The sequence below is a fragment of the Embiotoca jacksoni genome, unplaced genomic scaffold, assembly GCF_022577435.1.
Source record: "Embiotoca jacksoni isolate LCO1_2020_lvr unplaced genomic scaffold, fEmbJac1.0.p SCAF_15, whole genome shotgun sequence".
NCBI lineage: Eukaryota > Metazoa > Chordata > Actinopteri > Embiotocidae > Embiotoca > Embiotoca jacksoni.
The window spans coordinates 3215799-3241070 of NW_027185285.1; the positions used below are offsets into that span (position 1 = coordinate 3215799).

At 43.6% G+C, this 25272-nt stretch overlaps 1 protein-coding gene across 1 annotated transcript in view; it reads left to right on the forward strand.

Moving 5' to 3' along the window:
• The first annotated feature begins 8474 nt into the window (after positions 1 to 8474).
• Positions 8475 to 25272, forward strand: part of notch3 (notch receptor 3) — a 29161-nt gene continuing 12363 nt past the window's right edge. The window contains exons 1-9 of the mRNA XM_069148864.1: positions 8475 to 8731; positions 9688 to 9760; positions 20641 to 20783; positions 20878 to 21213; positions 21919 to 22041; positions 22129 to 22362; positions 22466 to 22621; positions 22714 to 22899; positions 24291 to 24404. Of these exons, the coding sequence (XP_069004965.1) occupies positions 8671 to 8731; positions 9688 to 9760; positions 20641 to 20783; positions 20878 to 21213; positions 21919 to 22041; positions 22129 to 22362; positions 22466 to 22621; positions 22714 to 22899; positions 24291 to 24404 (1426 nt within the window). The 5' untranslated portion in view covers positions 8475 to 8670. The remainder of the gene's footprint in view (positions 8732 to 9687; positions 9761 to 20640; positions 20784 to 20877; positions 21214 to 21918; positions 22042 to 22128; positions 22363 to 22465; positions 22622 to 22713; positions 22900 to 24290; positions 24405 to 25272) is intronic.

Genomic DNA, 25272 nt, shown 5'->3' on the forward strand with positions numbered 1-25272 from the left:
CCTGATAGGCAATCTAATAGGGCAGTTTCTGCCTGAGTGTGAATTGGATTATGTGTTTGGATGAAACGACAAACAGAGTGGGCAACAATCCTCTAGGATTTTCCTTCTTAAAGCGGGATAGTTTGCCCTCGGGCACATAGCACTTAAGCCATATCGACCCCAAACCCTTCACTCGAGTCCCACCCTGTCTTATTTCAGTACTGCCTTCCTTATCATTCAAGTGTGCCCTCAGGCCAGCCACAGAGTGAGGAAGGAATGTGCCTTCACCTTTCAATCTGTGTCTACTCAACCTGCCATTTTCCAAATTCACCCCTTTTTCCTGACTTGATCCTTTGCTTTCACTCCCCGAGATGACCACAGAGCATCATCTGCCTCTTTTAATGAAGCCCAACAGCTGCTCTGGCGTGTGCGTGTGTGTGTGTGTGTACAATAACATCTTTGAGAGGATCTGGTTCTGCTCCAATCCAGTGTGATGGAGATGAGGATAGTGGAGGTAATAAGCACGCATGTAATCTCACACCGCTTCAGTGAGTTTGGACAAAAGGGGCCAGGGAGTTAAGTGATGGACTTTTGCGATCAGAGACTGCTAGGCCGACAAAGCAAAACGGGCTGTTGATTTTGGCAAGAAGTCAGTTTCACACTCAGCAGCATTAGCAAGATTCATGTCAGACATGAACAAATATCTGCTGTCCATCGACAAAGCTACAATTTCATAGAAGCATACATTTATAAAAACAGATGGGTCAAATTGGTAAAAACACAGAAGAAAAATGTTTTCAAATTGCTTGGCTTCTTGCTGTAAAATCTTGGCAATAACATCTCTGATGTAAGTAACAAGGAGGTTTGTGTGTTTGTGGTTAAAAAAAAAAAAAACTTGTTTCAAACTATGTGCAGTTGTGTGTGTATGGTAGCGGGGAGGGGGGTTTGGCAGGTACAGGGTAATTATCCCATTCTTGGTCGCTTTGGTAGTAATTATACCTTAGTCGTAAACTAGCATTGTTACTCGGTGGCCGTTGTTTTGATTGCACACTAGCCAGGTTTAGTGTTTTCTCCCTGTTCTTTTCTTAAGGGAGATCCTGGCTCAGCGAGGCCCTGCTGCAACATGAAGAGGCACAGGTGGGGCTGTGGGTGCAGTCTGTCTCACCTCAGTGTGTAAGTGTGGGAACCACTCGGCCGCCAGTAGTGCATGAGTAACAAGTATCCTGAGGGAGTGTGTCGTAATCTCCTCTAACGCTCCAGTCTCTTCTCTTTCTCTCACTTACTGGAACACACACGTTCACTCAGAGGACCGGGTACACTCATGCATTTATCCCAATCAACACGCACTTGCAAACAGCAATCTTCAAATGAAAGCTCTTTCTGAAATCACTTACACACAGACATATTTGTAGTGTAAACACAGTCTCAACCAGGTAAATATTACCTTGAATTGATTCCATTGTTGGAAAAAAATTACTGAACCTTGCTGAGGAAGCTTGGATGATAAATCACCTCATCAGAATGAACCAGTTGGACAAACATATGACATAAATTTGATGCTTTGTTTGGTTTTAGTAGCTGCATCCTTTATCTCCAATGGATGCAAACCCATTCAAGAATGAACCTGCTGACGCCAAGCAGAGTTAAAATGCATTCCAGCAGCTGATAATATAGCACAAGTTTTCAGTAATGTCACTGCCTCTCGCTCATTGTTAGCTTCGTCAGCCTCCACCCCCACGTGCCCGCTGCCTGCAACCCTGTGCAGGATAAACAGGTATAGATAATAGATAGATAGATTAAGACAAGATAACTGTCATAAATAAATTGCCAACATTGTCCAATAATGTCTCCTTACTATTATAGCAGGGATTTTTTTTTTTTTACTTTCCAGAAGGGAGGAAGTGTTGTACTATTGTAATTATTATAAATCAGTAGATCATTAAGCTTTGGTTTCATCCTATCAGATTACTCTATTATCTTCAGCTCTGGGAAGAGTACTGAAATATGACATCAGAACTGCTAAAACCCAGCCACCCACTTAGAACAAAATTGCATAATTGGTAGTTAAGGGCCCAGCCAAAAATGGCAGATGCTTCCCTAAATGAATAACATTTGCAAAACCATGCGCCGCAGAAAATATACACAATATACAACCATTTTCACAAATTCACCAGCGCAAGTGAAAAGAATTGATTATGACGTATAATGTGACCATCCTTGTGAAGGAATGTAAAGGAATGACAATAAATTGCTGTTCTAATACAGATTTTATAGAGCTGTGTTGGTGGGGTGGTTGGGGGCAGTGGGCTGGCAGCTGTTGCTGCTGTGCGGGGGCCCTCGGGTCTCGGCCTACCCCTAATGGCCAGACCAGCTGTCGGAGTTCTGTCTGTAGGGGCGCGGGGCTTCAGGAGGCGGGGAGGGCATGAGAACTTCCACCCCCCTGTCCTGGGGGGCGGGTCCCCGCCTTGTCTGCCCTCCTCTGAAAAGGGGTGATTGATGGCGCAGGGTTGACACCATGCTTCCCCAACAATTGACTCAGGAGGGATAGAGGATGAACAGAGAGCAGGGGACCCCTCCACGTCTTTCTCCTCCGGTTTTCAGAGGCAAATGTGGGATCAGTCGCAGTTATAATTCAGTCATTTTTCTCAATATGTCTTTTATTTGACATTTTTAGTGGAACATATGCCACTCTAAACACTTTTCAAGGCTGTCACTGCCATAATTTTGCAGACAAACTTCAGTTATTTTCTACTTTATTGGTCAGATTACATGGATTTGAACAGGGTTTTGTAAAATGGCCCAAATGACCCTCTGCCTTTCCTATGAGATAAGCCCTCTTGTTGCAGCAGGCCTTTAGTGCCCTCTTCGCTACACCAGTTCAATTAATCCTGACAACAGAGTGCAGATCTATGGTGCGTCCAGGGTGCACATCGCCCTGGTTTCAAGCGTGTGTGTCAGGTCATCAGTTGGTTTCAACCCAGAGTCTCGGCACCAAGGCCTGCTAACACAGACCTGACCTTTTGCACTAAACCCCAGGATCCTCCGTGGATCCCTTTCAGCAAGTCGCCAACACCTCCGTTCTCCTTTAAGATTTACAGCCTCGTGGAGGGAGAGAGGAGCTGGGAGAGGGGGGCGAAGACAGGGGGAAGAGGGGGCACTGTCCAGCAGCTGTTCACAGTGGACTTAAGTAGCTATTTCACACGGAAACGGAGTCATAGCCCTCTGAATTCCTCCAGCTGGCCAGTCTCCAGCTCTGTCTCAAATACATTCCAGCACACAGATATATGTTGCACTCTCACTGCTGTGGGGATGCAAATGCCTCCAGACCTTCCACCAAGTCTCCGTCCACTGTCCACCCCTGTGTAGATTTATATCTCGGAGGGACGAGACAAAACCTCTCCCATCTTGATTGGAGACAGAGGACTCAGATCATGGAGGGACAGATATTACTCCGACAAATCCCATAAGATCTCTGTGTCTTGTCCCACTGCCTTCTGGGACAACAATTTAACAAGAAACACAGGGTTCAGAGAACAAAACACTTAAGCAAAAATGTTATTTTCTTCCTACCGTGTGTCCCAGTTCTCTGCAGAAACAAGACGTGTGTACACATACAGGATTTAACAGCCATTTAGAGAGCTTGTGTGAAAGTCAAACATTTTTTCCCACAATCCAAAGAAAGATCCATCATTCACGTATGTTTGCTTTAGGCAAAAAGCTCCAGTCTCTAAGTCACTGTGTGTGTGTGTGTGTGTGTGTGTGTGTGTGTGTGTGTGTGTGTGTGTGTGTGTGTGTGTGTGTGTGTGTGTGTGTGTCAGAAAGTGGGTGGAAGGAGAAAGAAGAAAAGAATCATAGTGAATGAGGATACAGAATGTACGAATACAAACTTGCACCAGAAACGTGTTTTTTTTTCTTCCCTTTCTTTTTTTAGAGTCCGTGATGACAAATGATTTAATCATGGACTGGGGGGAATATAGTGTAAGCAACCGAGATGTTCTGTACATGATGTAGACTGGGATAACAAAAGCACATTGATGAAAAAATTGTTTATTCAAAATATTTTGACACAATGACAACCGGCACAAAACAATTGAAGGGAAATGTCAGATGATTGTTATGACATAAATACAACATACACTTTTCACAATAATAACCCCAAAGGGCATAAATCCAAATACTTTACATCCTGGCTGCATTCAATTTAGACATGTAGAAGGTAAAAAACTATATTTTCTTGCATTTTCTTGGAAAACGAATACAGAGGTTAAACAACCAAAATGTAGGATCCTGGGAAAAGCAGACTGGTTTCTTTCCTAATTCAAAATCCCTACTTCCTCCCTCTGAGAAGAGCAGAAACAAAGAGCAGTTATCTTATCACTATGGGATACAGTTCTGTGTTTGTGTTCATGGGGGCTGCTTGTGCCTTTGTCACACACAGAGATCAGGAGTGTGCCTACCATCTCTCCAAACCTCAGAAACCCAATAAACTTAAAGTTGAAGCGCCACAAACCCTGAATGATAAAGAGATCATACAATTATGAAGAAGTGATCAAATCCAGATCAACAACCTGAATCCTGCACTACAATTGGCCCCGACGTCCGCCTGTAGGGGGTCTCAGCCGCTGATTGGCCGTGACCGGTTTTGTAGAGGGGCTTCTAATCCTCTCCACACTCTCTGTGGGTGCTCCTCGGGCTTTTCCCACATAAATCAGTCTGGCCTGGGTGGTAAAGTCATCACGTCCACTGTGTCCACACACACTGCCTGTTAGCACCCCTATCACATGGAGCGTGCTAGCACTGAAAGGCCACCGAGCATGAAAGGAGGGTTGCTGGCTAACCACACTACTCAGTGTCATGAAAAAGTCACAAGTATAGACAAACACATAAAATTGTCATCAACAGTGTTTTTTTTATTGAATACACCCACTAAACATTCACAGTGCGAGCAACAGCCTTAAAACCAGCATGTCTGGTAGCCGATAGGGTTCAGGCCTGAACAATTTTTACAATAAATATTTGGACTATTTTTTTTCCAAGAGAATTGTTTCAGCTGAGCCATATTCTTAGGATGTCTGAGATCATTCCACAACATCTCTGTTGTTGTTGTTGTTTTTTCTTGGCTCTGATTGCCCCCTTAAGTTTTTTGCCACTATCTACATGTACAGTATATACAGTCTTTGTGGCACCTTCGCTTGACATTGTACTGTTGTTAAGAAAAAAAACCGGCTACCATGAGCTTTACGTGTCTTGAGAAAAAGATTGAATGTTACGTTTTGTTGGTCTAAGCGAACCGTATGGCTGCGTGCACAGCGCGGCTGGGTTAAGAAGGGCAGCGATACCATGAGTGTAACGTTTTGCTTTTCAACCATGGGTGGTCTTCATTTGACAGGCTTTGGTCAGCTTTCACTCTTGACTCTGGCAAACACACAGTATCATTCACATGCAATCCTAAATGAAAGCGTCTCTGTTAGCCATGTGTGTCACAATAGTGCACGGTATCCCAAGGTATTACATTGTTCAAAGGGAGGAATTACAGAGTGCTTTGTACAGCTGGGTATACAAAAGCAGAAAGGTGCCGCTAAATGCAGGTTCTACAACGAATGTGCTTACCAATATATCCTATTTAAATGTTCAACTGCTACTTCTTCAATTCTATCTCTATTAACTACAAGCAATTCCAACACTGTTCAAAGGGTTGAGCCGCTCTCTTTCCAGCAGAGAACAGAGTTATAAATCCTGAGCTGTCACATCTTTGTTTGTGTGATTGGAGATTCCCCCTGAGTCCTGCGCGAGAACTTTGTCACCAGGGCTTCCACTCTCACAGTTTCTCTCCAACACAAACAAAACACTGACTTGTTCTCTCTGTGTGTGTGTGCGTGTGCGTGTGTGTGTGTGTGTGTGTGCGTGTGCGTGTGCGTGTGCGTGTGCGTGTGCGCGTGTGCGTGTGTGTGTGTGTAGTGAGAGAGGGATGAGACAGAAGAGATAACGAGACAAAGATGTAACGTGATTAAAGATTCATTCAAATTTCCGTTTTCAACTTGTAGTACAAAATATGTCCAACAAAGAAACCAGAAGCTGTCCTGTTGTTCAGACATGATTTCATTCACGGTTCTCTTTCTTTTCTGAGACAACCAAGAAGAGATCATATTTCCAGAAGGAAGGACTGGGGCATCCACTTCCACTGATGAGATCAGAGAGAGAGAGAAACGACGTGGTGGAATTTTCTCATTGGCTCTGTACTCTCTGGAGTCAAGTGGAGTGCATGGTAATCTTCTCAAACAAACCATTTTACCTTTTGATGGGGGAAATTTGGAAGTCTTGTGGACCTTTCAACAGCACTCTTTCAAAGCTTGCCGCAACCATGTCTGATTACCCAGAGAGGGTTGAGAATCCAATAATGGGAAAATGAAGCATGAAGTACCTGAAATCATTAAAAGAATGAAAGCTGAAGAACATGAATCCATACAAAGATGTTTTTTAAAAAAAAATTTTTATCTTTGTTAATTTATACTGTTATTTCTTTTGTTCATGTTAATTTGAACAAATTAATTCCATGTATTGTGTGTTGTTTAACAAAAACAGAAAAACACATTTGCAGTCCTGATCGTCGTACAGTAGTTTTGTTAAATTTTAAGTTAATTGATACCAATATCTACTTGTTTCTGTCTTCTTTTTTTTTTTCTTTTTGACAGCATTGAAGAAACCCACAGCTATTTTGCAGGGAATGATCGAGGTCTTCAGTTTTTTTCATTTTTGTCGTTGTTGTTTTTTAGAGGAATGAAGCACAAGAGGCATTTGTAGACTTTGAGTGCACAGACAACAACAAACTGTAAATGCAACTGTCTGACCCTGAGCACAATGAGAAATGACTCCCTGGGATCTCTTCCAACTGGAAACCAGTCAAAATGTTGCCAACACCTGCCAGGCTGAGTTGGAAGTATGTCTACTGAAACCATAAGGGAGAAAGACATATTTCACAGCTAGATGAAAAAAAAAAAAAGAAAAAAAAAAAAGCTTATTACACCTACTTGTAACACACACAAACTCAACTACACTCTGCCGTGTCGCTATCTAGTTTGCACTTGCTGCTGGAGATGCAATCGGGAACACATCATCCGCGTTAAGGTTGCACGACCGGGTGATACTTTCAAGAGGATTTTCAGTCAGTTGCAGCAATATCAAAGTGCTCACGAAGAATGCAGGGCTAAGCAATCGTGCCATCGTGAACAAAAAGCTGAATCCTGCTATTGAAAACTTTGCACTGCCCAACTTTCATCACACGGTGGGTGCCAAATAAGAGCAGGTGTCTGTGAAGCCTAACAAGCTCTTTTCACTGACCCCTATAGATGACGTCACACGCACTAACGAACCTCACTCCAGACCAGCCTGCTGCATTCATGGCCCGCATGCTTGTAATTTATTCAAGGCCCGGACCAGGAATAGTGTGATGGAGAGGGGGAGACGTTGGTGTAGGGGCAGTGTGCTTGAATATTAGTGTGCTGCCCTCCCCTGCAGAGAGAAACTGTGTCATAATGCTGGACTGCTTTTATGATTCAAATCAAGGCTATTGTCTCTGTAAGCGACCGGCTCCGCTCTGTGCCACAGAACAACTGAGGTACTATACGCCGGCTGTAGAAAATGAGTCCAAGTCCATAGGCTGAGGAGATGCCGGCTGAATTGAGGGAGCTGAGCTGAGAGAGCAGGACTCCAATTCAGCACACGGGCCATGAGGGATAACAGGAATGCCTACTGTCTGCCTCCCTGCTACCATGTAAACACAATTCACTCTCTTATCTTCAATTTATCGACTGTAAACACACAAACAAACAAGTAAGCTTGGACACATTCCAGTCTGCCACCACAATACAGAAGGCACTTCTTTACAGACGTGATCTAGTTTTTAGTTTTTGTTGTTTCTGATTTAGTGGTGGAGTGGGAAGTCTTTTTGTCGAGGCATTAAACATAATTTCACTGTGCATCACTTCACATTGGGACATTTTAAACCCGTATTTTGATAGCATACAAAATAACAAGTGACTGCGTACTTTGAATATAACCCCCAATTTCCACCTGAGTCCATGTGTTTATATCAAAACTGATCTTTAGGAGTTTGCGGAAAAGAAGTACAAATTACCCTTCTTTTTTTTTTTTTCTATAATAATTTGTGAAATTTCTGGGGTTTCTCAATTGCAGGTGTGCAAAGTCTGCAAAGTTTAAGAGGTTAAGTTAGCTATGGAAGCTATGTTTGTGGACGTTTTTTATATGATAAAAGCAGCTTTTCAATTGGTGTCTCAGTCAAAGTTGGAGTTCTGATCAACATTTCCCATAGTCAGATATATATTATTTACTTTGTGTGTGCGTGCGTGCGTGCGCGTGAGTGAGTGAGTGAATGAGTGAGTGAGTGAGAGAGAGAGAGAGAGAGAGAGAGAGGGGAGGCGGAGTAACAGCAGACGCTGGGACAGATCGGGAAGGAAAAGTTTTTCAGAAGTTTTAGGAGGAGGTGAGAGGAGAATCGCAGCAGCCGTGGCCGAGCTGCAGAGGATAATACGGGATTGGGAGCTAACGGCACGCTTTCCGGCTGACTTTATGAAAAAATCACCAGCGATTTTGGAGACTTTTTCAAGTGAATTTAACAAAGGATGTATTTCTACTAAAAGGCCGACTTGAAACGCTGGAAACTTTTCCACCGAAATGGAAGGGAATATTCCATGGATAATTTTGTCATTTTTATTGTTCATGCATATTTGTGAAGGTAAGTTGAATTGTACAATTAACACTTGTTGCATGCAAACTGCCTTTGTATCAACAGGTAGACTCTGGACATGTCCGGACAACGGATCCGTGTCCAAATATAATTGAGGCTATCTAGGTTACAATTGAGTACTATTTTGTGCAAAGCTTTTCGTAAGGCTACTTTTTTTTTTTTTTTTTTTTTTTTCCCACTTGTTCCCTTTGCTTCATATGTAGTTTATTTTTTAGTTGAATTATAGACATGGACGAAGTTTGCCAAAATAATTGCACTGCTACGAATATTTAATTTCGCCTATCACTTGTCGAAATAGCACAAAACAACTGTTTTTGTGAACAAATCTCCCACTTCTCTAAAGGGAAACTAGATATTTTACAAATTACACCCGAACCCTCAGCAAACTTTTATTCTGTGAGAAAAGTCTCAGCACTGAGCCTTGCTGCGCCTCCAGTCAACTGAACCCGAAATGAAGAGGAGGAATTTAATAGGCCATTTAACTAACTACATAGCTAATTTGAACTCTTCAAAAAATTTAGTGTTTCAAGGTCTAGATAGGTCAGCAATGACAGTCAGAAATGTCTAATTATTGTCTCCAAGACAACATCTTCTGCAAGCACAAACAATTGCATTATGTCAGCATGCACCTTTATCAAGGAAACACAAAAGTTTATCTGCTTTCGACAAAGTAAACACCAAACATGCGGGTGTGTCTGTAAGATGCCACAAGTGGCAAAGGCCTCCTATCTAGACATCACTATCAGTGAGTGCAAGTTTCTACCACCATGCATTTTCCGTGTTTTTTTGTGTTTTTTTTTTTTTTTTTTTCAAAGATCTGCAACACCTTTGCTTTATTATTTACAGTTTTGCTGTGATTTATTGCATGATGTATGTTAAGGTGAAAGTGGCATGTAGTTTTATCAGTTTGGTGGTTCTCTAACAAATTTCTTTAATTTCCACAGGGTTCCGTTGCTTGGATAAATACAGACCTTGTGAAAATGGAGGGACATGCTTAGATTCACCCTCTCGATGCATGTAAGTGCAACATTTGTATAGATGTACCAGGATAAGGCCTATGTGCCTGGGTTTCCTCTCAGCAAAGCCTCCAGGTTTTCTCCTACTTCAACTCTTTCTTTGCTCAACTTTTGAGAAGCATTCAAACCGAAAGTGTAAGTGTTGTGTGTAAATTGATTGACACAGACTGTTATTTGTCAGTTGGTTCTTCAAAGGTTCAGAGGAAATATTTATTTCCAGTGTGATATAAAGGATGAGGTGAATATAGCCTTGATATATCATATTGGCTGTTAATTTATGGCATCCACATGAAAGTGGTGATAGATGGGACAAATTGATTGGGCCTACAAAGATAAGTATTAAAATGCCTCAAAATGTTTGGCTGCCAATACTCATCTGTCCTGTTAAAGAGCTTTGTCAAACAGCCTAAATCACTGCTGCACATTGCATTGTGCAATACTAAGTTTCTACTGTTTTTTTTTTTTGTAATTTTACCTCTCATTATCAATAATTATTTCAGTTCTTTAAAAACTTTTTGATTAATTGTTTTCGTTTCCCGCCTGTGCCTGCATTTTTGAGCTCTTGCATCTTTTGACAATGATAAAGCTTTTGTTTTTCAAATTGGTGAGGGGGGGGGTTGTGTGGGAACCCATTACAATAGTCGAGTTAAATAGCCTACAGTGTCTTGCCCAGGGGTCATTTGCCCTTTTTTAAAAGCCCTTTGGTTTGGGAAACATGCCTGAGTGTTTGAGATGGAGGATCTACAGTCACTGATGGAACAAAACTACCTGGTAGCCAGCTGCTTCCTTCCAAAATGTGAAATTTATTATTTTATTGGCGAGGGCGAGCAGTTTTCCCAACTGCAGGGGTCAAAGTTGAGCAACCACCAGGAATGCACTTGTCACAGGCAAACACACATATATGTGTGTTGATTTGCATTCCCTTACAGTTCTTTAAAGTCATTATACTGCAAATAGTAGCCATTACACACGAGCCAATGTGTAACTTGACCGCATCTTTTCAAGCCTTAACTTTTGCGAAGATGATTCAGTGTCATTAACTGAGTAAATGTATAATTTTATCCCGCCACATCTTTTTATCAACATATCATATAACATCACATGCATGAGCAAATCATTTATTTCCATCATCACACAGAAAAAGACCTACGAGTGAAAAATGTTGAATATAAATCTCCAGATTTATTGTAATCTTATCAAAGGGAATGTGTTTTCTTTCCATTTGTTCACTCTTTTGTTTACCTCGTTCTTTGTGCTGTGTACTGTATGTGTACATATGTTAGGGAGGGAGGCATGTGTAATCGCTATGCTGGCTCAGAGTCAAGAAAAAGAAGCAGTCAAGAGTGTAAAGGAAAAGGATTTCTAATGGAAGGGGACATCAAATGTCATAGCACACAGTGCAGACAGAGTCCCATAGCAGGGCAGCGCTGTGGAGCAGAGCGTGGCCACATGAGAGTGGTCAGACCAGTCCTATGAGTGGTGGAGCCACCCCACCCCTTCCCCTGGGAGCCGACAGAAACGGGAAATCCAAAACAGCAGAAAAGATCCTTTCTTCCACCAGATACCTGGCTGTAACCTGGCACCACAGAACAGGGTGCAGGGAGGGAGAGAAGAAAGGCTGCAGCGAAGTGAGGGCAATATGGATGAGACAGAAACGAAATGCAGATACAAATTCATGCTTTGGTATTTGGAAGGACTTTGAAAAACCTTGGACAACCTTGCTAGAAAGTACAGCTATTCCACAGAACCACAGACATTGTTTTGTGTAGAGCACATTCATCTGTTCCTGTTTGTTGTCCAGCTACTGTGTTATTTATTTTTTTCTTACAGGAAGTAGCTACTCAAGAGACAGTAATACTGCGATAGCAGGTGCCTTTGTTACTGTCCCAGATACCGATGTATCTTCTCTCTTGTTGGCAAAAAAAACTGCACACTATAGCTTTAACACGCAAGAAATCCTGTTTGTTTCTTTATATGACTGTGAATTTGTTGGCTACCCTCTCGGGTAACTTAGGTTGCTCAGTTAATGCTTTTAGTTGTAACACCCCAGTCTGGCTTTATGACCCTGCTCCCAATTTAAGTTCTATCTTCCAATAGATATTGGCTGCCACTGCTGATTTCCTTTCTTTATGAATGCAAAGATGGTTGAACATGATGTAAAATGAGTGGTTGCCTTCACTAAAGTAATTTCCAAAAAAGTTACATCCGCGTGTGCCACTTTGAAACTCAGGGGTACAAACACGACAGTGACCAATGTATCAGCACCAGAGTGTGGCCATTGATTATTGACCAGTGATTATTTTTAGTGACAAAATTGAAACTTCAGTTGTAAACCAAATTTATTTTAGGAAATAACTATGCATTTGAGTGTTGTGCTGGATGTTAGATGAACCTCATGGCTGTTGAATAGCCTCTGCTGTTCAACCACCTGGCTTTGTTTGAGGGTCACAAGTAACCACAACATTTGAGGGAGATTTTGTAGTTTTGTCTGCTCCAGAACTAAAGTTGTGTAACACCAGTTCTGCAAACCCGCAGTTTATAAGTAGGTTCTTAAAAACACTGCTTAAAGTGGCACAGAATTACAATAAAAAAAAAAAACATATCTTTTTTTTCTCTATTTTCTAAAACCCTCTTCTCCTTGATACACAATACATCTATTTTGAAGTATTCTTTCTATGATCCTGCTTTGAGAGTTTTGAACTTGACAGTGAAGGGTTGATGGCGTCACTGGGAGTGCTGCCTTCAAGGTGAGCAGTCAGGAAGTCCAGTTGAAGAGCCTCTGGCCCCTCGGCTCCGCCCTGCGAACAGAATGTGCTGCGTGGAGAGGGCCACGGCGGCATTGCCAGAGGAGAGATAATTAGGCAGATTGAGAGGGTGTCATTCAGAGAGGATCCAGCTGGAGGGATTGGCCTGGGGGGTAGGGAACGGGTAGAGGGAGGCTGGCTAGTAGGGACGGAGGGAGGGGAGCGAGTGGGCGGGGGTTTGTGGGGTGGGGGGCTGAGTATAGGACAGCTGGTGGATGTTGTGATGGTAATCCCGTGAAGTCAGATCTTGACAAAGAGAAAGCATAGGGCCAGGTGCTGCCATTGAGCAGTCCGTCGCCCCCATACTGAGAGAGACAAGCTTGTGGAGGAATGAAGCCGGTAGCCCACAGTCCCTCTAGCACATGTTGCCTCTCTCACAGAGCAAGCAGGTCCACTCCGTCCCTCACTGCGTGTTGTCCTATAGCTCACGGCTCATCCTCTTTCTTTCAGCACAGTGGCAGATCGCAGATTACAACCAGTTCTTTCCTCACAGCCCTGCTAAAATGAATGGAAATAAATGCGGGCCTTTTCCCGCTCTCCGAGATCCAAAGATGGATACAGTGGTCTTCTTTATGTTATAAATGCTTTACCCTTGGCCTCAGTAGCAGAGTTGGCATAAATTGTGAGTGTTTTGTTTTGACCCTGCAACTCCCAACCTCTTAAAACATGATGAAGGGGACATCTCTGACTTTGATAGCGAGCAGGCTGTCCAGTGCAGGCTGTGGAGTGCTGTTTCTCTAGTAAAAACTCTGTATCTGCTTACTTTGTTTCACTTTTGGAAAAATAAAATAAAGCAAGAGCTGACGAGTAAGAACATCTTTATTTCCTTTTCTTTATGAGGGAAGTATTACATTTTCTCAGTGTAGGCTACAACTTCTCCAAATGGGACATACAGGATTTAATCTTTCATCTAAAACGGGTTAAAAAAAAAAATGCACTTTTGAGAAACACAATTCACCAATAAGTGGAAAGATACACACAAGCCAGAGCACATATTTACTGACAGACCGTAGCAAAGAGACAGATTATATTGTTGGCTTAGTTCAGGGCACCTCAGGGCCAGTGTTTTCTTTGGCATCTTTATAGTGGATTAGAAAGGAATGCTTAGTAAGATTCCTCCTCTCCCTCTGGTGTTTTCAGGTTATTGTCTCTACCTCCCATCCATTCACCCTGTTAGCCCCTTCAGGAATGCCTTTAACAATACTGTCAGCCTAGTCGCATTGAACACTGAATGTTTGGAATGACTTGTTTGATTTACAATTAGTTACTTTGCAATTTTGTGAGGCAACACATTGCTCGTATCACTCATGCTGTCCTGACAGGCAGATGGAGCCATTGTAATTTCATTATCAAGGAAATTTGACACATTTCAGAAGCAGAGACGTCAAATGACTTCAGAGGATAGTTTTCATAACTATGAGGAAATGAGTGCTCTCTGACAACGAGGTTACACCATCATAGGGAGGAAGATTTGGGTTTGTTGTCCCTTCTCTCTGGGTCATGACTGGAGACTGGGAGCTGGGTCATGACTGGAGACTGGGAGCTGTGGTTCTCAGGCCCCGTCAAAGGAAGTCGTGCCTTCTGACCTCTGTGCTACGCACATCCTGTCTTATCGAAGAAGCTTAAGCAGCTTACTCAGTGCATCAAGGCGTCCACGCTCCTCAGTTTTCTCATCTTTTACCTTTTTTTTTTTTTTTTTTTTCAAATTTCATCCTGCCTTCTCACCACATGGATACATTGCACTAAAACTGCTTCATCCTTTGTTACTTGGAACTTTCATCTGAGAAAACGGAAATTAAACTTGTGTACGGCCTCACTGTTTTTGTTGAACCGTTATTGTGAGTTGGCACAGGAACATCCTGTTGGAATTTGTGCGTTATTCCCCTTGGAGCTGATGTATGTATGAACCGCATGCTTACGTAGGGATAAGCCTTCCTCTGAAGTCTCATCCCCTGGCTGTTTGTGCTTATCTGAGAGACAATGACTTCTGTGGAGACATTCAGGCAAGTCTGATTGAAATAGCTGAAGTCCGCCAGCAAAATTTCCCCAGACTTTCCTTCCCTTTTAGAAGGAGGAAGGGATAGGTCCATCATTAAATGATTCAGGAAAAGGCATACACTTTTCCACTAAGCACATTTTCCACAAACAATTTGATTTTAACCAGGCAGCATTTTACTCATGTTTACCTTTTAAGCCCCAAAAGGGGAAACCCTTTTAAAAAAAAAAAATTCAGTTTTTGGGGCTTAAATACTTGCCGCATGGAAATAATACAGAATTTCTACATCATAATCTGTTTTAGTTTTATAAAATGTTCAAACAGGCCCACACTGTTCTTTAGCATGTCTGGTGCTTCTTTGGGTGACAGAAGTTGAGATAATAAACATTCTCTGGCTCCTTTCCACGCGTTCTCCTTAGCTTATCACCCAAGACACTCTGCCTGGAGCCCCACATCTCACTCTTTCAAGACTAGAAGCATGTAAGAGTCTGAGCTGGTCTCAGTCAATCTGTGTGACAGCTTCTGTCAACAATTTAAAGTGTGGGGTGTGAATAATCAGATGTTTGTTTAGTTCTATTTAATCCACATTCATCGTGCCGAAAATGTTTACAGTGGAATGAATAGCAATTCAAACCATTAGGTGGTCTGGAATATCTTTTGTCACGTTATGTTGTTTTTTTCTGTCATGGCTTGAAGACAAAACACTGAACAAGTCATTTCAGTGGATCCTTCGTGCTAGGTTGGAGATGGGTCCTCTTTTAAATTTCAAAGTTTTATAAAAATCTGGTTCAGTTTAGGTGGTTGGGTGGGGTTTTGTGGTCAAGTTCAGTAGAGAATGCTTTGAAAGACCTCGACCCTTGGATTCATGCAATGTGGTTATGGGCACAAGAATTGCTATTTGAAAAATGTGAGTGAGGGTGTATTCTTCCAGATTGACACACTGGAAGCACATTTCTTCAGATAGTGTGCGAACTACAAGTGAAATAGTAAAAATTGCGAGCATGTGTCTGGCCGTTTTCATTGAAGTGTTAGTGGGCTACAAGAGAACATTTTTATCCTCTTGGTGCGGTAGATCTGTGCAGTCCTCACTGCCAATGAAATGTCTGGCATTTCCTAGGAATCCTTGATTTATATTTGTGTAGGGCTGACCATCCAGAGGTTATCAGAGGTGGGAAGGATTCACTAACAGCTGTCCCAGCTTCTTAGTCTGATGCATTACTTCTACTTACAAGAGTACGTTAAATGTCTTTAAATGTCACTTCTTTAATATTCATGTTGAAGGGGTGCTCTGGAAAGTTTCTGGAGATTTCAATACCTCCATTGTTTATCAAACCACAATTGTTGAAACAACCTTGTCCTTTAAACTGTTAAACACCCATCCTTTTGGATATAATTGTACTTAATTACCAGACTGACTTGGTGCAGCACAGCGCTCCTAGCTACCTGTGTCTGAAGGTGGATCAGTCGTGAGTGCTCCAACTGTCCTTATGAAACCCTGTCTCTCATCAGTCCCCTTTTTTCTCACTCTGGCTCCGTCTCACCATGGGTTACTGTTGCCAGGCTACAGTCCAGGCCTGAAAGACTAGCTGTTTGGGTCACTGCTCTCCCCCCCCCACCACCACCCCACCCCCCAACACTTTCATACAAAGGAGTTCTGACTACTTTAGCTCTTTTATTTGGGCCACAAAACATTCCCCCAACCCCCAATCTGGCTCTTTGCTGAAAAAGGGAGAGCCAAGCTGAGGAGAGCAGAGCAGAAGAGGCTGCTAGGAGGAGGAGGAGGAGGGGGAGGAAGAGGAGGAGGAGGAGGGTGTGTGTGTGTGTGTGTGTGTGTGTGTGTGTGTGTGTGTGTGTGTGTGTGTGTGTGTGTGTGTGTGTGTGTGTGTGTGTGGATGGGCTCCTGTTGGCAGTGTGGTGTCAGTGGCAGAGCTGGTTCCTGCTTACTTGTGGAAAGAGGGGGGAGGGAAGGGAGGCTTGTGTTGAGAAATCAGACACTGTTGCAAGAGTTTTCCAGAAGATTTTAACATTTCTTTTTAGCAACTTCAGGTATGAAGGGTTTGTTGAACTTGCATTACCTTATCACCTACCACAATAAAGATGATGAAACGTTGCCTTAAGTCAGGAGACAGCAGTTTTGATATTGCTCTTCCTCTCCATTTGTCTTAGGAAATGCCCTTTGAGATAGGGACAGTCCTTTATACTTGTTGCTTTGTGGAGCATGACTGTGTATGAACCGTGTCAGAGATTACAGCCTCTTTGTTCACAGGTGAGCCACCCTCTGACCTCTGGCAGAGTAGCTGCTATTGTATAGAGGAGGATGAGCTCAGGTTACGCTGCTTCATTGACCCAGAAAGCAGGAAAACTGGCATTGTATTACACAAGTATAGATGACAGAACCCACCTACCAAAATCAAACACTTTTAATCAGAAGATTCTCAAATGTGATGCAGAACAACGGTTATAATGTCAAATTTTAAACCTCACCTAATCATCTGTACTCTAAACTCTTCCTCATTAAATCTTTTCTCCCTCTTTTAATTTCCTCAGTGGATCTTCTCTTTTATGCGCTCATGATACGAGTGTTCCTCAGAGGCTGAGGCTGGTTGTAAGTTTCTACTCTTTGTGTTTGGGCGTGAAGTGATTGTTGCATGCGTTTGCTTTGTTGCAGTGGACGTAACAGTCTTTAAAAAGTGTGTTAATGCATGTGTTTGTGAAGGATGACTAGATCTCTTGAGTGATGTGAAATTGTGTGTGTGTGTGTGTGTGTGTGTGTGTGTGTGTGTTGGCTACTGGGCCAGCTTAGTCTCATGGGCAAAACAGCGCAGTTGTTTTGACTTAAAGTCTGGCAGGAGAGGTAAATGCCAGACACCCAGAGGGTGCACTGACAGATGTGGACAGATGCATGGTGTCAGGACTGCAGCTGGCAGAAGCCCTCACACGTGTTGACATGGAGAGATTACCCACTCTGGCCATCCTGCCACTGCACTCAAAGACCTCCTCCTCATCTGCTGTACTCTCTTCCTCAAAGGTCAGAAGTCGACACTCACTAAGTATGACTCAGGGGCCCATTGCACAATGGCAGCCCGCACCTGCCTCTCACATCCGCCACTAATAAAGTTGGGCTCAGGCAAAGGCAACGATCCTGTCCTGCCGTTCCCATAGGCAGTGTGGAATCCACAAGGTTATAAACTGCCTGATAAGGAGACGTTCAGCCCAAGCAGGACAAAGTTGAATGTCTCTCGCAGTGTCTGCGCTGATAGCACTCTGGATGGTGTGTTATGGGAGTAGCATGTTGGCAATGTGTCAGGTCCAATCAAATGAATGTGTTTTGACTGCTGAGTTCACTCTGCATTTGTAAGGGAGTACAAATAATTTATCAGGCATTATCGTGGTTATTACAGACCCGCCCACACGCGTATGTGCACACATGTCCACTAATGCACACAAATAAACACCAGTGGACTTCATTGTCATAGCAAGCTGAACTCACCTTTGTTCCAAATACCTAATATTTCTAAATATCTCTATTACAACATGCACTTGAACCCATAGTACTTCCTGGAGTGAATTGTTGAGTTACTTTCTCTCCACAGAGAGTCATGATGGCTTTTGGAAAACAACAGACTGCTAAAATCCTAGCTTCTTGGTTTTTATCAACAAATCCCCACAGTACCCAGAGGCTCCAGACAGATTCCACCTTTTAGTCTGTTGTATTTATAGCAGCTCCACTTTCCTCATCAGTCGTATCAAAGCCCTCTTTGTGCCTCATTTATGTTTAATTTTTAGTGACACTCTAGATTCCAGACATAGTTAATTTGCCTCTAAATAAACCCAGCCAAGCCATGACAAATAGCCATGGGGACCAAGGGTGGGGTTGGGGGGTGATTGGTTGTGTGTCAGGCTTGCTTGTTCCTCTGTGTGGTTGCCAGGACAACAGGAGTTATGCATTAGGAGTGAGTGCTGTGTGTTTTTTTTCTCTTTTTTTTTTTCTTTTTTTTTTGAGCAAAGGTCCAGGGAAGGAAATATGACATGACATTCTTGCTGGACCAGACCTCTCTCCTCTCAACTTAGTATCCCTCTCTCAAACCAACTGGACCTTCTAGAGATATTCTGTCCTGCAGAGCAGCCCCACCCTGCACTCTGCAGCCTGAGTGACATTATCATCACAATCAGACACAGGACCTCTGACATCTGACCTCTCAGCGCGTGAGAGGAGGGAGTTGTTAGGGGAAAGCCAAGCTGGCGTTCGGGGGGGTGGGGGGCTTTAGGATCTGGAAGGGTAGCTGTAGCAACTGGGCAGACTCTCTCTCAGCATCAACACTCGAGTGCAGCTTCACTTTAACATCCCAAGTTTCAGTGCTGACCTTGTACTGTTTGTTATGGGAACATCTTTGTTGCCTATGGCATTTATAGTTCTTACACAATTCATTTTTATATGCCAACAAGGGACTTTATCTGCACTGCATCTGTGTAAATGTGCATTCTTGTGGATAATCTTGTCTCCATGCTTGGCTCTGTAGCTCCTCCATTTCACTATTGTGTTTGTAAAGCGGGGGAAAAAAGCCAAAAACAATTGAGAAACCTTCAGTCTTTCTCAACCAGAGCAGAACAGTCAGAAAGGAAAGCCGCTTATTTCAGCAAAAGTATAAATCCGTCTTCTCCAGCATACCTTGGAGCAGCTTCAAGTGCACTTTAGTGCCCGTTTTATTTTTTAGAGGGGTAATGAATATCTAAAAGTAAAAGATGAACTAATACCAGTGTAGTGACGATGCTGCTGTAAAAGAGAACAGATGAAACCCCATTGTTAATCCGGCCCAGGGGTTCCTCTCCAATGAAAGAGAAGACAGAGCCCAAGGGCGGGCCAGAACCCAGCTGTCACTGCCCTGCCATCGGCATCAAACAGTCTGTTTGAAGAGGGGGCTTGTCCCCAGCCAAGAGCTCCACTGTGGGTGTAGAGTTACCAGCTCTCCAAGTCTTGTTTGAACTCTCCGAGGACCTCTGCAGAGAGCTATAGGAAGCCCTGTTTATGTATTTACCTCAGCTTCTTAGTGCAGCGTGTTTAGGTCAGGCTTACAGAGTTCTACTCAGCCCTCATAGCAGAAGCAGCACTTCAGGAGAGCAGGAGCGGCTATGGTCCTCCGTCTGTGCCTACACAGGATGTGTTCAGGCACAGTATAGGTCACCCATGTTTTGGAAGCCCAATAGTAGCCCAAGACTGTAGTTGTGCGCATAAAACAGAAAAAAATGCTCTAAAGCATAGAAATACACTTTGGGAATAATTAAATACATATAGGGAGTTGTTACACAGCCTGTTTAGACCACTGTATTAATGCAAAGAGAAACATATCTCCTATATTAGACCCATTTAAGAGGGGCATCTGAAAAACAAGGCTGAAACATCTTGTGTGTAGACCAGCTGTTTGATCAGATAACGCACTGTTGCGTCAGAATCCAGTCACTGGGAGAAAGATGTTATTTCATTAAAATGCCGCAGCTGTTTCTCCTATTCAGTGCTTGAGTGCTGTGTGAAGTCCTTGTTTTCTCCTCATTTCAGCATTTGTTGGCAATTGTTAGGTTTCCAGACTTCTGTCTCTGGGTGTGTTCTCTTTTATACATGGGAATAGAAACAAGAACTGAGGTGCGGAAAAAACGTAACGGTGGAGGAATGTTAGCCGACATGGAGAAAATGAAGTTTTCCAGCTGGGAATAACAATATGTGTCTGATGAAAACACGAAGAGATGGCCTCTCTCATCTTTATATTTATGTCTGTTTGTGGGTGTGTGTGTGTCATTCCCTGAACAATGTCTTGCATGATGTGTTCCTATGAGGTGGACTATCTTAAAACCAATTCATTCCAGCACAGAAGCATTACTCAAGGTTTGAGTCAGGCAGCAAGCCTTGCCAAGGTATCATTCGACTCTGATTGCTAAACCTGGAGCTTGATGGAAATTGGACTACAATTCCCATGTTTTAGTTGCTCTGTCTGAAATACTTTAGCATGTCAGTCTGTGACCTGTTTTGACCTGTAGGACACATCCTAATGTGTGTGTATCTGTGTCCGTGTGTATTTGTTTGTCCAGATGTCGTCCCGGATTCATCGGTCCTCTCTGTCAGCACCTGGATCCCTGTCATCGATCACCATGTCTGAATGGAGCAGCTTGCAAGAGCCAGGTGGTCAACCGTATCCCACAATACACCTGTGTGTGCCAGAGAGGGTTCAGAGGTATGTTTAGAAGGATGTGTCTTCATTAAAAAGATCAGATCTGAGAAGGTGGGTTGAAAGTATTTTAATTGGATGTAATTTATTTAATCGGCAGGCCAAGACTGCTCCCTCATTGATGCCTGTGCCACAAGTCCCTGTGCCAATGGGGCCCGCTGTGTCAATTGGAATAACCACTACAACTGTTCGTGCCCACCTGGCTTCCAGGGAAAGAACTGCCGCAATGACATTGACGAGTGCCGCAAGCCTGGCGTGTGCCTCAACGGTGGCCTCTGCCTTAACAGCCATGGGTCCTTCCGCTGCCAGTGCCAGCCTGGCTACAGCGGACACACATGTGAGGTGTCCACCCTGCCCTGTGCCCCATCTCAGTGCCTTAACGGTGGCACCTGTCGACAGACCAGTGACCATTCCTATGAGTGTGCTTGCCTACCAGGTAGAATAGCTATCAGCATAGTATAACACACACACACACACACACACACACACACACACACACACACACACACACACACACAATTGAGTCAGTATGCACACCCCACTGTTTTCCCAGGCTCTCAGTACAGTGCTAGAGACAAACAGATTTTCCCAGCCTGATGACGTAGCTCTTAGTGCTGTTGCTCAGATTTTGTACTGTGTCTTAGGTCAGCTTCACGTCTGCTATTAATAGCTACTGATGGGAGACGGGATGGTGGGAGCATTGAAGAGGCAGCCTGCCTCCACTCTTCCTCCCACTCTGCTTCCTTCACAACAGAGTGAATTTACTTTATGGGCCTTCTGGTTTCCCACTGGGGAGCTGACAGGAAATGTCTCTTGCCAGAGAGGAAGTCATTGAAACTGTGAGAGATTATAAAACAAGCAAACATTGAGGGGAGCCAGACCTCTGAAGCAGGCAGGAGTTATGGCTGTTTGCTGGCATCGTGTGGGAACCATCATATGAAGATGTAAACAATCAGACACCCTCTGAACCTTTTTATTGCCCACACCTTCCTTACTGTGGGAAATACGACTTCAGGTTATGAGTAGAAATGTTTCGGGGCTGGAAGAGGGGCCACTGAATGTTTAATATACTCACAGATTGTGTGTGCTACTGTGTCAGTGTGTCATAACTCTTTTTTTTTTTTCTCTCAACTTGTCTTAGGGTTTGAGGGACACAACTGTGAGAATAATGTGGATGACTGTCCGGGTCACAAGTGTATGAATGGAGGAATATGTGTGGATGGAGTCAATACATACAACTGCCAGTGCCCACCAGAATGGACAGGTACAGCTTTTTAAAATAATCTCCAAATACATACTGTGTATATCATGGTCAGTATTTGTGAACCAATATGTGATCTATCTACATTAGGTCAATACTGTGCCGAGGATGTCAACGAGTGTCTCATGCAACCCAACGCCTGCCATAATGGGGGTACTTGCTTCAACACCATCGGTGGCCACACCTGTGTCTGTGTCAATGGTTGGACTGGAGACGACTGCAGTGAAAATATTGATGACTGTGCAATAGCTGTTTGCTTCAATGGTGCCACCTGCCATGACCGTGTAGCATCCTTCTTCTGCGAGTGCCCAGTTGGAAAGACGGGTAAGAATTTTTGTCAAACAGCCTTTGTGCTTTTAATCCCAGCTGATACATTTTTTGATAAATTGCATTATATGTTTATTCTGTGATTTTTTTTCCCCCCTAGGTTTGCTGTGCCACCTTGATGACGCATGCGTGAGTAACCCCTGCAACGAGGGGGCAGTGTGTGACACCAACCCCCTCAATGGCCGTGCCATTTGCACCTGTCCTGCTGGCTTTGTAGGCGGTGCCTGCAACCAGGACATGGATGAATGTTCGATTGGTAAGCCTGCGATATTTTTAAACAATATATTATCCTCTCTAATTTTCTTTTGTGTCCTTAATTTGTCTGATCCTCTTCCCATCTACCGACAGGTGCAAACCCATGCGAGCATTTTGGGAAATGTGTGAATACAGAAGGCTCCTTCCAGTGTCAGTGCGGTCGGGGATACGCCGGCCCACGTTGTGAAATTGATATCAATGAATGTCTGTCAATGCCCTGCCAGAATGATGCCACTTGCCTAGACCGCATTGGAGAATTTACCTGCATCTGCATGCCAGGTATTCAGACTTGTTAGAACCCTTTCATTAACATATATAAGAAATGTTTTTTGTCATAAATGAATTCTTTAAATGACATCTACGCCTCCACCCTCCCTAATATATATATATATTTATAAAAATTGAAGGAATATGGCAATATTATTCTTTTCAAATGTTTAATTTCTGGATACAAGTTGTCTCCTACATTGCTGAAATATAATTATATGTGCAATGCAGTCTTCAAGTTTTAGGTGCCCAAGTTGCTTTTTAGTCTCTGTACAGTGAAGTTTAAACATCCAACAGACTCTGTACTGACCAAACTTTTGAGAGGAAGGGGACGTTTCATTTTACTTAAAAAATAATTATACAGAACACCTCAATTCAGCCTGAAGTCATTCATATGAGACAGCCCAAAACCAACAGACTGAAACAAGTGATTATTTAAACTTGGCCTTCTAAAGAAACATTATCTATCGTGCTGCCATACCGACTGCCTGTGTAGACTGTTATGTAATACATTCCCACTGACACTGGGGGCACGAAGGCACCACTCCACTCTCAGCGCACTGTACAGCCAGTCGGGGTATTAGTTTGGACTAAGTGATAGTTTGGACACTGAGTGACAAAAACACAGTGAAACTCTCACGCACAGTCCTACATGCATCCTGGGGTTTTGGGAGCTATACAAATTAGAGCTGGGAGTTGGGTCTATAGGACTGGATGTGAGAGAGGGCGAGCAGTTAGGGGGAGGAGTGTGCTGTGAATACTAATGAGTGGTAGAGTGGTGGGAATGAAGCGGGACAATAGGGCCCCTCTGTGCTCCATTTTGCACCCCTCATACACACAGAGAGGGAAAGAGGCTTTTTCCCAGAGCCTCTCCCCCTCCCCCTTCATTTCCAGAGACAGGCCCTTCCTCTTCACCCTCCTCATCATCAGTCAGCCTGGCAAAGCTCATGTGGAGCTGCTGATTATTTCTGATTCCACGCTAGCCTCTCCCCAGGGGCAACACTCTGATTCACATTCTGTTTCACCTCAATGAAGGGAGCCCTCCATAGTTTGCTAAGGCAGAATGTATAACATGCATCTGGTGAATGGGACACTGACCCAGGAAGGGGCAATGCTCCAGAGGGACAGTAGGGTGTGGTGATTTCAGGTCAGTAGAGTGGGAACACTGGCGATGCTCTAGGAATCTTTTATTCCATCTTGTGGTTCAGCAGAGACCACTGACAAAAACTCACACGAGTGAAACGTTTCCCACAGATTCTCCTCCCATCGCAAAGAGTGCACATAATTACACGCAGTCCATGCTGGCTTGAACTGACATACCATATGTACAAAGTGAGCCTAGTCAATCATCATTTAACTGAGAAAATAAATGTGTGATTTCAGTTTAAACTTCTGTCTTCTAGGTTACATGGGAATTTACTGCGAGATTGACGTAGATGACTGTGAGAGCAACCCATGTGTGAATGATGGCATCTGTCGGGACATGGTCAATGGCTTCACATGCACCTGCCAGCCAGGTATGGCTTTTCCTGAGTTACCTTTTATTTCACTTTCCGGAGTTCCTGTTTGTTTGTGTTGCCTGTTAACAACTCTGACTCAGTAACAGCAGCAGCAGTAAAAAACAGAAAGCCAAAGTTTAAATGTCCCCAGAACCAGAGGAGGGAGTGTCAGCCTGCTGGTGTTTAGAGCCACCACTCATAAAAAGCCAGGCCCGAAAGGCTGCCTATCCTCTTGCCTGAACAAAGGCACTATTGTGACCCCCGCTTCCCTCCTCTGTGGAATGTGGAAGGGACAGCAGTCTCCCTCATCCTGCCCTGGTGGTGGTGGTGGTGGGGGGGGGGATAGCAGTCCTCTGCTAATGAGATTCTTTTCCAGGTCCGCAATTTACATCTGGGACAGACGTCCCCCCTCCACCCCCCATCTAGCTATTGAACCAGTGGAGCTGATGCAGGCAGTGGAGGGAGGGGGAGGGGGGAGAAAACAATCCCACTGTCTCCTCCAACCCCCCCTCCCTTTTTAGCAGCCCAAGCACCAACACACAGACTATCCTGACACTGTTAATCAACTGAGCAGTGTGTTACCAATGCACCAATTCACCCCTGTCTGGGCAGAGTGCCCAGAGATTTCAAGCCTGCTCAGTTTCTCAAGCTTCTTATTATTATTGCTGCTGCTGTTGTTGTTGCTTTTAAAAGTGAGTTTTTATTCCCAACACTTCAAATGATCATGTATACCTCAGAGTCCATAGTTTTCCAGTGTAAGATGGGCATTGTGCAGTAACAAAATGTGTCATAACCTGTCCAGATATTCTGTATCAGCCTATAAAAGTATTCATTTAAATTGTTTTCAAATCCATCTGGATTGAAAGTCCCACCTCTAAAATATTAT